Raw genomic sequence first — 14,687 nt, 5'->3', positions numbered from 1 at the left:
TTTTTGTCAGTTCTTTCCGCATATCTATGTTATGCGTTTGTAGCTGAGTTCAAGGAGATTGTATCTTAAAATAATAATATGATTTGAGCCTGGCGAACGGTAAAAGTAATGGGGGAATGGGACGTGATTGGTTCGGATGGGTCACGATTGCAAACAAGTTCAATGACGTCCTGTACGTATTCCCGACCAAAATATTCGCCTCGATGGTTAATAATTTTATTCTAGACTCCCGCTCAAACATAATTTGTTATTAATTATATACAAATCAATGCGTCTCACTGTTAACACAAACCACTTAGCCTTGTAAAGTTATGTTAATTAGACGAATCATTGGATTCTCATCGTGTAAGTCTAGTTTCTCCGCAAATTAGAAATTTTAGGAAGCAGAGCTCAGCTTTTTTAATGAACGTCTCATTAGATTTAACGATACATTTTTAGGAACAATCATATCGTTCCCTCCGGTACTTTCCCATTAGGTAACATTGTTCTTCTGCTAGTGCAAACTGCATCTCTGAGACACCTGGCCCTGTTACTCGAGGAAGAAAGTAAAAAGCGAAATAATTTTGCCTACTTTACGCCTATAAAAATATTATGAAACATGTTATATTGTTAAGATTGGCTAGCTTAAGTACTTTTTCCAGCCTTAGATATGCTAATACCTATGCCACGCTCTTTCTCTGACGGTGCAGGCAGATTAAAAGATCGACAGGGAAAGTAATTAAAACCGTAAATTTAATACGAGGAAGCAACACACGGATAAACAGGGTGTTCCTTAATGTGTGCAAAAACTTGAGGAGGGTGTTCTTTGACAAAAACTGAAGGTAGTTGCTCACATAAACGTAAGTGCGACAAAACTCGACTTCTCAGTGACCCCCCCCCCCCCCCAAATGGGACTTGGCACGCACAACAGAAAAAATTAGAGATTTATTGAAGAAATGTAGAATTTTTACTAGATAAATCCAAAAAATTGCTGTACAATTCACGTAAACAGATTTTTTTGAAGAGAGATAACTTAGAAGTGGGACTTAAGTTTACATAAATAACTGCCATCATTTTTTTGCCATCAGCTCCGAAAGGTCTTGCCGTACGTTAAAGAACGCCCTGTGTACGGGGCATTTTAAATTCGACCCTCACCATTGCGACCTCGGAAACTAGAGGAGGAGCAACGATGTTAAATGAAGAGGAAATACCGTAATGCAGAGTTTGACCAAATGCAGTTTTAAAAATTTCAAATTTCCGAGTACTTCCGGAAATATCCGGAAAAAATTAAAAATTGGAGGTTACCTTTTTGTTGCGTTATTTAACAAGGAAATTCAAAACCACCAGAACATTTCCATTGCCAGTTTTTCTCAAGCGCACGATGACTTTTTCAGATTTGTCGATCGACGTTTCGCCGTTTGGGCCACCATCATCAACTTTATTATTGCTTATGAATGCCACATCGCATTTAGCGACGGACGAATGGTTGGATGACAAATCAAAAAACGCCATCGTGTAACTGAGAAAGAGAAGCAATGAAAATGTTATTGGCGTTTTGGGCGTCCTTGTCAAATAAAGCCAAAAAGATAAACACAAAATGTCCAATTTTTAGTTTTTTCCACATATCTTCGGAAGTACTCGGAGAATTCAAATTTTGAAAACTGCATTTGGTCAAGTACCAAATTACGGAATATCTCCCCCATTTAAACTTCTTCGCATCTCCTCTCGGTTATAAGATCCCAATGGTGGCGACAGAAGTTGAAATGCCCTGTATAATGTTAGGGACCCAGAACGCATCTGCTATGATTTATATGGAAAAAATGCGGGCTCCAACACACCCAGTACCATCAGGGTGGCAACTAACTGTGACTGTTCCTCCTGATGCTACTTTTCCAAAACCCAAATTACATCTTGTACTGCTTTCTAACACAACAGAGAAAATGGGACATAAATTTAAGTAACAAATCCGAAATTTGAGCAACTAAGAGATTCTCGTTTAATCTCGTGAAATTAGACTAATATACCAATTAGACAAATGCTCGATATGCGATATGTGGAGCAAATTGAAAGCACTTACTTGACCCTGATTGTTAGCTGGGCATATTGGTCATTTCATCAAACATTGGTGACAGGCTTCTTTGGCTCATAGTTGAAAACGGTCAAGATGTGTCACACAACGCAGTCAAGTAAAGGCGACGGTGAAAGGTGAAGAAGCTAAGACGAGTGGTTTTAGATACCATACAGATCAGTTGAGAACAGGGGAAACCCCCGGAAGAGTCGGATATCAGAGGCGTGTTCTACAGTTACGTGAGGTCAATAAATTGGCGAAAAAACAGAATAAAGTGGTGATTAGTAAAACATGATTGACTCCAATTCAATAATATTAAATATAATTTATCTCAGAAACTGTTAGCGTGGAATTGCATTAAATCACATTAAAAGACATAGAAGACATTTTTTGTTTACTCTAACCGTGGATCGTGGAGGATTTCGACGTTGGGGCTTACGGAAATTTTTTCTGGAAATTCTTCTGCGAAACATCGTGGAGTTCCCGGAGCTAAATCCGAGATATACCTTAGATAATATTACCGACTCCTAATACCGCCAGAAGGTGCTGGCATGGAAAACGAATTATCGAGACAATGGTACCTCTTAAAAAAAACATGCCTGGAGCCAATTATTCTATGGAATCAAAGAAAATCGCGACCTTCAGTGAAAATAGCAGTCTCAGATTAAATACACCCAGGAAATAATTAAAATCTCTAAAAAAAACTAAAGAATTTCTCAGATCCTCGACACGGTTAACTTGAAACACGTAAGTATAGGTCTCTCTGAAAACGGTCGAAAATGACGATTCTCACTGGTTCGAGAGCAAAAAAAGGATTAAGGAACGATGATTGAAGAAGGATGACTCGGAAAATTTAATCAACGAAATAGCACGAGATCGACAAGGACAGCAGAGATTCCCCCATTAGGGCAATCAAAAGCCCCCAGTGATCATAAGCAACATTAAATTCACCTTAAAATGGAATGAATATGGCGACGGCCGACACATCGCCAGCCAGGGACTAGTGATTACATTAAGCGCTACCTCGAAAAGGACCACTACTGCAAAAAGCGTGTAAAAATTAGACTTTACATGGATTTTAAATGGGCAGCACTGGGAGAATTAGCCGGACATTAAACTAAATTAAACTTAAATATTTGATATTTCATTACGAAAAATAATTGTTTTGCTATGGAAAAGAGGATTCTCATAACAGGGCCTAAGTCAGGCACGTAATTAAGTGTATCGTTCTGGAACCATCTGTGTTATCCTATAGTCGTCTGATTTTCTTCCCGTCTGTTATCCCATCACATATACAGTGTGAGCAACAATGATCGAAGTGTCTGCGTCATCAAAATAGTGGACCTATCGCTGAAAGTGTCCAAACTTCTGTCATTCATTGTCAAACCACAGTCATTAATTAGATACGTACACAACGTTTTTTACTCATATTTGATTGGAAGTTTAAAACATTTCTAGAATCATTTTGTGGAGATAGTATCATTAGTAAAAATTAATGGCCTGCAAGATATCCGGATTTGACGCCTCTAGACTATTTTCCTTTTGATTGCCCAAAGAATACTGCGTGCAAAAATCGTTTACTTACTTTGGAGGAATTGCTAGTAGCCGTTATTATTGAAATAGTCGATGCAATGGCCCCTGCCACGCTGATTGCAGTGTTGCAAAACGTGAGTGGACGTGTCGGGATGCGCCTCCAGCAGTATTTCCAGCATTTCCAGCAATTATTATAAATCGTAATTATAATTTGTGGTTGTAAATAACGAAAAAGAAACTTGATCCAGACTTCTATGAAGAACTTCAATATGCATTTAATTTGCAAGAGCATTAAATGAAAATTTATTTTCCTAGAAATAAATTTTTTTAAGTGAAAATAGGCAAATATCTCCTAAAAGGTCGAAAATATAGTAAGTATACCATAGGAATCCAGTTCATTGGACATTTTTCTTATTGACCTTGAGAATAAGTGGGAAAAAAGTATTGAAGCCGAATTTCAGTACAGAGTAGCACACTTCAATCATTGTTGCTGGTATTGTATTATGTTATCCTGTAGAAAAACGTCTGGCACAATGGACAAGTGGAGCTCATATGGACTCAGCGTAATGGGACAATATAAAACCGCTCTTAACCAAAGGGACATCATGTTTCCTCGTAATTTTCTGTGAGCAGTTATGCTGCAAGTCTGATTGTTGTATATTAATTTGCTTTGCAACAAAACAGTTTTAAAAAAACTTATTGTGAGAAATAAAGTAACTTAATTCGCATTACGGTCGTCTCAGGAGCATTTTAGGGCATCGCGTGTAAACAGTTCTTTAGACAAAAATTGTCTCGAACTCCCCAGAGCTCGAGACGAGCTTAAAGAAATAAAAGAACAATCTGAAGAAACCTGACTCACTATGACAGTTATTTACCTGTGAGCTGAAGATTCTAAGCTTGGTGTGTGATTAGCGGTAATATTCTGCCTTAAATTTGGAGTTCCTTGAATTAGACTAGAAATAATTGCGTTGCTCAATTTACCGATGAGCAGTGTCCGAGTCCAATGATAAATTTATCGATATCCTGCTACGGAACTTCCGTTATGAAGAATATAATACAGTGTGAAACAACCAAATGGAGTAAATTTAATATCTGCATATTTCGACATATGCGAAAATAATACCGAAACACAACAATTTTAGATTCTGAAATTACATCCGGGAGGATAAAAATCTCATACATAATTTCAACCCCCTTTGAGTGACAATTGCAAATTCTACATTTTTAAATTGAGTTTGTGATATCGCAATTAAAGGGCATTTTCACTTTGTATTCAAAATTCATATGGTTTTATACTTCATTGCAAAAAATAATAGCAGCAAATAAATTAATGTAATTAACCAAATTTTCTACAACAAGCAGAAAACTTAATAACTAATACCAATTGCGTTATGGACAATTTAATAAACTAACAAAACAAATCAAGCTCACTGTACTATGAGATACGCAAATTGCAAGGCTCCAACCTCTTGGCACCATTCTTATTGTAAACAAAAATGTCTTCTAATGTTAATCAACATCTAATGAAGGTGTTATTCTTCTTAAATCAGCTAAATAATGTGGTTTAGTTTTGTACACCACGCTCTTCATTTATCCACATTGGAAAAAGTCTAATGGAGTCAGATCAGGCGATAGTGCTGGCCATTCTAGCGATTTTCGCCTCTCTGTCCACACATTTGAAAAGTTAAGTCAAGGAACATTGAGATTGATTTGTTTTATTATTTTATTACAGTGTCAATAACGAAGTGGTATAAGTTAATAAGTTTTTAGTTTGTTTTAGATAATGTTTTCAATTACATAAATTTATCTTTTCCTATTATTTTTTGTAATCAAGTTTAAAATTATTGCAATTTTTGACAGGGACTAGAAAGATCTTTCAGATGATTTCCATGAAAAAACAAGTAAGTTTATGCCATATCTCAAAAACAACAGCCGTCAAAGAAAATCTGGTTGTCCCGTCTTTTTCAGGGTAAAATTATTTACAATATTCCCATTTACATAATTTCTCTAGAACCAACAATTACACAAATATGTGCATTAAGAGAATTTGACAAAATTTGGTTTTTGCTAAATTTTTAGTAAGCAATGGAGTTTTTCAAGATACCAAAAATGGCTTTAAATTGGTCCTCTAAAGTCGCACTTCTTCCCGGATTTGAGCAACTTTGTACCTCTGCTAGTTTCCGAGATCCCTTCACAAATCATCGCAAAAAACTCGTTCTGTATGTTTCTGGATCAAACATAAAAGTGAAAAATATATATCCAAAGGCATAATTTTAACTGTATTAACGACGAGATTAGATCTCGCAAATCTAATTTATTTCTTTGAAATGTCGTCAGGAATTGGAGTAGAACGCGTATATTTCAGATCTACCTGCAGCGATTTAACCTGTGTTCAGTCACCAGAAGCACCATAAACGAATTTTTCTTTGCGGTTCCGTTTCCTCTGCAACAGTTTCCGACACTTTCTTGGGTTGTCGCTTATCACATCACAATGAGACATAGACGGAATAATAAATCATCGGCGGTAATGACCATCAGAGACAAAAACTGGTCTTGTTCTAGAAGGATGATTTTACCTGTCATGCCTATCGCTTGATTGATGGCCTCACCGCCACTTCTTGCAAGTTCACGGCCGAACAACAAAGGTTGGAATTATTTATGTACTAATAATAATTAAACCGATGGACATAAATCAGCTTGAATATACGCAGGTTGTAATCTTAGGGATCGTTCTATGCATACCCAATTTTCTTCGCGAGATAAACATCCTGCCTCTGCAACAATCTACTCTGCCATCACGCTCGCGAGTAAGAGATTATGACCGAGTTATAATAACGGTTTAATAACACTGGTAATTTTTCATGCAAAGTGCACTCACCTGATTAACTTAAACATTATTTCACAAGTTTTGAGGCGACTGTCACATTGATTGTTATGAATCTCAAAATAATTGTTTCGAACCTCGAAAGCCAGTAAAGAGTACCAAACACAGAAAACAAAGCTCACGTCGCGTTTCGTTTGAAAGTCCCAACGGTTTTGCCCATTCATGTACCTGAGGGCACTCGTTACGGTCCACCTGGAATATCAGGACCGGACTCCAAATACGCACAAAACGTTGTGAGCGCACGTAAAGCGCTTTGTTCATAGTACTTTTGTCTAAGCTCCACCTTTGCAAACGCACGAACAACTGGAAAGAACAAGGTTCCCATGCCCAGTTTGAACGACCCTCTCCTCTTGCAATATTTCAGGTTTTAAAATTTTATTTTTTCTCATAGAACCCACAATTTTGAAGATGCCTTGATATGATTTGAAGTGCATGTAATACCGTATTAACCACCTATCAATGATCATACGGTCCACCCTTTGCCGCCCCAAACTTTAAATGAAAATGTAAATTTCAAAAAATGAGCTGGTAATGGCGTAACATAAAAATTAGAGGGGGAGCAAAAGAAGGCCGGAACCTAAAAGAAATATCGTCCTGTAGATTTTCACAATCATTTCAGTTGAAGTGGTAGAATGTGCAACTTTGCATAGCCAGTGTAAAAAACTCGTACTTTAACTTATAGGAATAATTACGTTCACCATTATGACAAGAAACTGCGTAGAAAGAGGAACTTGATTTTTTTAATATTTCAGGTTCAATTAAATCTAATACGGATAGATTCTGCACCCGAGGGCTTTTGACTACAAATCATAAAAAGTATTGTTCTTAGTGACATCATCAGTAATGATCATCAACTCTCATTCTTAGTGATCACGACAAAATCATTAGTAAATGGTCATGCATAAGTGACTAGTGATTTTTCTTAATTGGGAAATTTCATTTTTACTTTAAAAGTTGCAAACCTATAGACAATAAATTTACATTAAGTACTCTTTAACCAACGACTTTGAAAAATATCAAGAATTTATTCTATTCAACTGATTTCTCAAGGTCGCCGTGCTAAAAATTATAAAACAGTTACAGGGAGAAGGAAATGCCTCTCACCGTAGAAGAAAACCAATTGAAAAATACTAATGATGCATTTTTCGCTCACGAAATGTTGGGAATTGCATACTTGTGATACATGCTTGAACTGCAAATTAAATCGGGTTCTTTTAACGGGCAAAAAGATCCAGGTCCGTATTAAAAAAAATGCGAGAGCCATTAACCTCTATTGTCAATAAGTGGTACGGAAGAAGTTTAAACTTTTCTGCATTAACGATTTTTTTGTGAACTTAACAGTTTTAGAAATAAAAATGAATAAAGGCAAATTTTACATTCCCCCAACGTTTCAAAAACCAAAGACTGTTTGGCAACGCTGTATAGGGCAAAGTAAAAGGCCCAAGAAATGACAACTTTCCTTTCATTGATCTTCGTAACTCTTACCGTTTTGAAGATAGCAATATTGCCACACGGCATTTGCGACATTCTGTGAAAGAGAGTGTTGCTTTGTTCGATCCCAAAACGCATATGTGGAAGGAAAAAAAAACTGAAGACATTTCTCTATGCTCGCATCCAATTTAGGCGAATCATATTCATTAAATTCTCATATAACAATGGGGCATTGCAAACAATTGGCCCATATTTATGTATGTGACGTTATTCGCCGCCGTTGCATAGAAATTAAGGAAAAAATATTGGCTTCACCTTGCCAAGAATGCGCCTGGTTCTTGCCGCAACCAGTACCACTCGTAATGAGAAATCGTGAGGTCCAAGGAACCTTGGATCGGTTTCGATATGTCTAGCATTAAAATTGTCTTTCTTTTGCAGGTTTTCGTCATACAAATTCAAAAGGCATTAGAGAAAAAAATGTTTTTTTCAAGAGTATAATTTTTTTTTTAGTTTTTCATATAGCAATCCAATCCGCAATTTTCAGTTTTTTAGGCATTTTCATAATATTATCAACTTTTTTTATTCCCCGACAGCATAGAGCGGTACGTCATAATCAAAAAATATATACTTTTATTTAAAATTGTTTTGAAAGATTTTTTCAACGATGAATATAACTTCTGCGCGCATAAAAGCATTTTCTCAGCAACTGGCAATTTCCCCGTCAATTCTTGACAGTTCTTCTGTCAATTCGTGGCAGTTTCTCCATCTATTTTTGGTAGTTCGCAGCAATCGCTAAGCAAATGTTTTTAGCAGAAGAAGAAACATTTTGACTAGAAGCAAATTTTTTACTTAATTGAAAATGATCTTTGCTCCTTTCTGAGTTATTTCGCAATCGATTTGAAAATTCGAAAAAACACCTGCACATCCATTAGTATCCATTAAGACGTGAAACGCCTACCGAGGCTTTTATTTTCGGTGAATCTCAATGTTGCACGCAGAGTCTCAACCACAAAAGGTATGCAATTCCCCCAAATTTCACCTGAGTATCATAAAACACTTCAGAGACTCATGAAATATACATATCGATGACTCTCGGTGCACGCGATAGTGCTCTTATGTCGTACCTGGGTTTTATCAAACCACTCAACGAAATTATTCATTGCTATATGCAAATGACCTTTAGGTTAAATTATCCTTAACAAAAAAATCTTATTCAATGTAGGCAATAATTTCTCCTACATTTAGTCGACTAAGAAGTACCTACACCTAAATTTTGAATCGCAGAACGCTTTCACTTGCGGCATTAAGTAACTAATAATCGGTTAACTGTAACCACGATGACTTTTTGATCATCGGTATGACCATTTTAATTTCTTCACACCATTTATTATTACGTTAATTATAAGTCCAATACCAGATATACGTAACAAATTCTTTAAAGGTTCACCTACCTTTCATTCCTTGATCCTCCTCCCTTCTCATGGCCCTTGCAAGCCGACAACGAATAGGTCCTTTTTTTTTTCTTTTTCAAACACAAAACGTTCGCCCCTAACATGACGGACGGAAATCACGTACAGTCACATCACAAGCACTCACTATTTAGGACTCGTACCGCACTTGAAGCAGGTCTGGCCCCTCATTGACGCCCCGTTGGTTTTAACCATGTAGATCCTGGAATGAAACGGACATTTTATAGAGGGGCGGTTATGAAGGTTAATCGTAACCCCCATTAAGAGAAATCATTTGAAACGATTATAAAGTTCCGTAGATTACACCGTTTTCAGACGTAGCTCAGGGATATATTGAGGCTTAAATAGAAGCTTTCGTCCAGAGCTTGGAAGCAGTCTGAATTATCAGTTTAACGTCGGAAATGTGCGAATTTGTGAAATACTTCTATGGAAATGGACAATTTTTTTTTTCAAATTTTTCTTTCATAGCTCCCGAAGCTTTTGAGATATTTAGCTCAAATTGTGCGCATATGGCTCGTTTTGTTTTGTTTTCGTTCAAATTTATTATTAATTTAAGAAACTTGATGGAATGTTACGAGTTGCTTCCGATAGTTGATAACTGAGTTGAATGATTATTTTTTCCTATATTTCCTTTATATTCTCAATTTGCATCGATAAATATTTGTGCAAATTTTACAAAAACGGTCAAAGGTGCTGAAACACCGCAACGAAAGAATGAATTGAAAAAGGAATTTACATTTGATATAAAAATTTATACAGGGTGATCTAAGAAAAGATACAAACCTTAAAATGGTCTCTGACCCAAAAAACGTAACATTCTGTATATGGATACCGACGATTTTGGAATTTTCTTTGGAAGATCTTAAACAAAAAAAAATTGTAAGAAGTTTGAAAAATTTAACTCAATGCACACGTGAGAAAAATGTAAAATATGAAGAAAATGGGAACTTTGCCACCCTGTATATCGAAAAATGGTGCGGTTTACATTAGGGGTCTGTAAGCATTTTTTTTTAATTATTTGGCACAGTACGATCACGCCCTGAAATATCTCCATGATACGGGTCTTCCATTGAAAAAATATGAATTAATCTCAATAGTTCTGCACATATTGTCTTTTATGAAATAAGAGTTATTTCTTTAAAATTGATATAAAAAGGTGCTTTGAAGGTGTCTTCAAAAGAAAAAAACAATTTTGAACAAAAGAGAATTACTGCCCAAAAATGCGCGTTTTTTCCAAAAAAAAAACACCCTGTAGTTTCGAAACGGTGGCTCACATCTTTTAAAGCGATTCCTGTTAAAAAATACAAGCGACACTTTCTCCAATCGCAGCGAATGTTCTGAAATTTTCCTGAAAGTGGACCTGAAAATGCAGCTCAAGAAATTATTTTTTTGGGTCACACACAACAGCAATTATATCAATTACGTAACTGCGGTTTGGACGGATAACGAGGTAGAGTTGAATCTGTTGAAACACCTCTGATTAACTCGGCGTATCATCAAAGTAATTGTATCATTGATTGATAAGTCAGTATCGAAAATTCGATGCGGCATGCATATTTAATGGCGATTTATCCGAGTTATGCAAAACTTTAATGTTCGAATTTCAACGAGCGTAATTAGTAAATTTCGCAATTGTTTGTTTGGTAAACATCTGTTTCTGAGGGATAATGGTCAAAGGTACTATCATCGCCTATAAAATTTTCAAGGACGAAAACCGCATTCAACGGCTCGTAACGACCTTCTTTATGAATGTGTGTATGAGAGGTATTATTATCATCTACCATAAACAGAAGGAATTTTTTTATACAGCTATTGTATAACAGCTAATATATGTTTCAGTAGGAATATCAACTATCACCTTTGTTTATTGAAAATGACCACAGTGATTGTAGTAATCGTTGGGAAATTATGGCGAGCCAAGTAGAGCTTAAAACTACACTAAAAGTCGATAATAATGAAGAAGTTCCTTTCATCAGACTTTCATTTTTTCACAAGAGTAATTTAGCAATAATTTCTTTCAAACTTGTAATTGCTACAAAGTATGATTTTTTACGAAGGGAAAATCGCCAATATTTACGTAACACATAAGAATTGAGAGCAGAAAATGACCTGCAAAAGGCAGGTTTAATATTGTTTCGTAACGAGAAATGTGACCGATGGTCAGTAGCTTGGTGAAATAATGTTTCCAGTCGAACGATAATTTACACATGCTAAGATTGAGTGCGGTAAAATGTAAAATAAACAATTGTAAAAAGATCTTCTCGATTTTCAATTGTTTCTTCATATACCCCCGTGGTACAATTTTAATATTTCCAGCATCACTTCAAATTTCATAAAATAGTATATCAAAGGCTTTTTGTGCACTTACAGCCTATGAGAATCAATGGCGTGTCTCAGTTCTCAAAGCCGTTACGGATTTTTCAAAAAGAGCGACAGAACACTCAGCGTTTTCTTAGCGATGTTTGATTTTCTTTACAAGTTCTCCTTGTTCCCACTCAGATATTTGCAACATGGCCTCAAAATTGACAAATTTTATCGAAAACTTTCTGTTCTCTCACGGCTTATGAAGGTTTCCTCTGATTTTTAGGTCCATTTTAAAGTCCTCCCGACTACTACGCAGATATTCGAATTGCCGCTGTAAAATTTGTCGTCCAGTCACCCCCTCGTGGTACCAATCTGATATTGAAATTTATATGTTTCATAACAAACTCTACGAATTTTTTATAGTCAACGAATGACAGTGGCGCACCACATTTCCCAAAACTTTTACAAATTTTACAAAAAGAAAGGTATATGGTTCCACTGATTTTTAGTTCCATTATAAAATCATCCCGGGTTCAACGCTGAAATTTGCAATGTGGTTCTAAAATTGGCCATAAGGAACCCTACGGTGTTTCATTTAATGGCAGTTTGTATCAAACAGGGCTGCCCCTCGGTTCATTGAGCTGTTGGGACTTCCAATATAGGGGAGGTAAATTTGGGATTGAAGGTTTTTCTTGATTTTTTTTTTCGCAGCCCCATCGTGGTACCATTCTGATATTGGCAATATCGTTTTAAAATTTGCAGGTTTTGTAGGAAACTATGAACTTTCAGAGTCTCCAAGTGACAATGGCGTACCACAGTTTTCAAAGGTTTTATGAATTTTCCAAAAAGAAAGATTAATTATTTCTCTGATTTTCAGTCTCATTTTAACATCATCCCAGGTAGAACACTGAAATTTGCGATGTCGCCCTAAAATTGACAACTTCCATAAAGAACCCTATGCAGTTTCATTTGGTGGCAGTATATGGCAGACCGTGGGGCCCCTCAATACTTCGAGGCATTATCAATCATCTAGTACGCAGGGGAAAAATTTGAGATCGAAGGTCCTGATCCAGATTTTTTGCTTTCGCAGCCCCATCACGGTACCGCTCTGACATTGGCAATATCGTCTTAAAATTTGCAGGTTGTACAGGAAACTCTATCAATTCTTACAGCTACTCAGTGACAGTGGCGCACTTTAGTTCTCCAAGCTCTTGCGATTTTTCTTAAAATAAAGATGGAGACTCTCAGTAGGTCAACGTTTTCCCCCATTTTTGCCGAACGACGATGGAATCTAAGTTTTGGGTCTTTTCGCTTCAGCAGATAAGAAACAGATGATCGTGCAGTCAATATTGTGTTCACAAACAAAATTTATTATCATTGGGGGAAACGCCGTTTCTAAGAAATCCATTACAATTTCCTCAGCGGGAATGCGTTCTCGAGTTTATCCACAAACAAAAGGAAGAGAATTGCAATTTAAAAAACCATTAATTAGTTTCATGTACAAAAGAACCGATTTAGCACTCATACTCAAGTGTAACGTTGACATTCTAATTGTAGGGTTTGAAAATACACATATCAATCAAGCGGTAGGACAATCACTCCGTAATAATAAATTAACGCATTACGCTATTGAATAAAACAGTGAACAATATCACACACATCATCCATATTAATTAAAACATTATCCTGCAACAATGAGACAAGTCTTGTGCGAGACCCCATTATTTTCTTATTATAAAACTCTTTCCGCAGAACAATGAAATTTGTTTAGCTGCAAAGAACACCCATTAGAAATAATTACCGAGTTTAAAAAACCAGTCACAAACGCCAACTTCCTTTTTCTGCTTATCGCGTAATCTGCCCTTTAACGTACGAGTGGCTTATTGGCTTTCATAACGCGTCACTCCAAATCAGTTACGAACCAATTAAAGACTGTCAGATGTCAATAAAAAGTAATTAATTGGTTGTGGTGTTAGGTCAATGACATCGGCAAAAAAGTGTGAAAATTGTTAACTCCGGTAACGCTGTTAAGTATCAGAATTAAAACTGTTTGTTTGTGATTATGTCACTAGATCGGTAACTCTTGCAACAAAATTGCGTAGGCGAGCGTAATAATTAATCTTACGAGCAACAAGAATGCAGAGCACTTTATTATGGCACTCACACATTCCTTTCACTAATAATTGTTTATTATAGCAGGATTCCTGCAGAAGGCTATCAGGGGTATCAATAAAGAACTGCTGTGCAGCCCGAACTCAAAACAACCCTAATGAAATATTCACAGAGTCAAAAACATCTGCTGTGTTGCAAAGATTTTTCGTGCTAACCGCCTGACCCGGTAACTGTTGTATCAATTCAGTAGACTAACGGCTTTTTACAATTCTGCATATTAATGACTGCAATATTAAAATCTAAATTTAACTTCCATCATCTCTTTGCGATTACCAGTTAAATGTCGTTAATTTCTTCGTTTACCTGCTTCTTGGAAACTACCAAACGAACCAACCCAGACCAGCGTCATGCAAATTACCCGTACGGGTGCTTACCATCATATCAATAATAATCGATTTCAAACAATACCAACAATCACACAAAACTCACAGGCTTGAATAGCAATGGATAAAATAATCTCGGACACCAACACTACCGGTACTACGACCGACTAGTGAATCCGTGGCGTATTCTTGGCTTGAAAACAGCTGAGCTTCGACTAGCTCTGTGTTACAGCCTGCAGGGTATGCGGTACTGCCGATGCTGCAGTGGTTCGCATGCAGGACCGGGTCGCAACCTCAGCGAAGGCATCAGTTAGCGTACGAGCGGGTACTGACCTGCCTTATCGTGAGGATCGACCAAGCGATTAACATGTCTGAAGATACGTTTTAATTGTCGGGTATTCGTGTATAGGGTGGGCAATATTGCCAAATAAACTAATCAACGCAGGAAGTGCCGGTAGGTTCCTGTCAACCGTGAAACGGTGTATTGTTTCGAGGGTTTCGGCAAAAAATTTAATAGTTGCTAA

At 36.7% G+C, this 14,687-nt stretch overlaps 1 protein-coding gene across 4 annotated transcripts in view; it reads right to left on the bottom strand.

The window, feature by feature from the left end:
* LOC136342070 (uncharacterized) overlaps nucleotides 1-14,397 on the bottom strand; it is an 84,947-nt gene extending 70,550 nt beyond the window's left edge. The window contains exons 1-2 of one of the 4 annotated variants that reach the window (XM_066287535.1): nucleotides 14,215-14,397; nucleotides 9,347-9,566 (exon numbers count right to left, since the gene is read on the bottom strand). In XM_066287535.1, coding sequence (XP_066143632.1) covers nucleotides 9,347-9,450 — 104 coding nt within the window. In that variant the 5' untranslated portion in view covers nucleotides 9,451-9,566; nucleotides 14,215-14,397. The remainder of the gene's footprint in view (nucleotides 1-9,346; nucleotides 9,567-14,214) is intronic. The other 3 variants (XM_066287533.1, XM_066287539.1, XM_066287534.1) reach the window with 3 other exon arrangements.
* Nucleotides 14,398-14,687: the final 290 nt, after the last annotated feature.

The sequence above is a fragment of the Euwallacea fornicatus genome, chromosome 11 (genome assembly GCF_040115645.1).
Source record: "Euwallacea fornicatus isolate EFF26 chromosome 11, ASM4011564v1, whole genome shotgun sequence".
NCBI lineage: Eukaryota > Metazoa > Arthropoda > Insecta > Coleoptera > Curculionidae > Euwallacea > Euwallacea fornicatus.
This window is presented reverse-complemented; position numbering and strand designations above follow the sequence as displayed.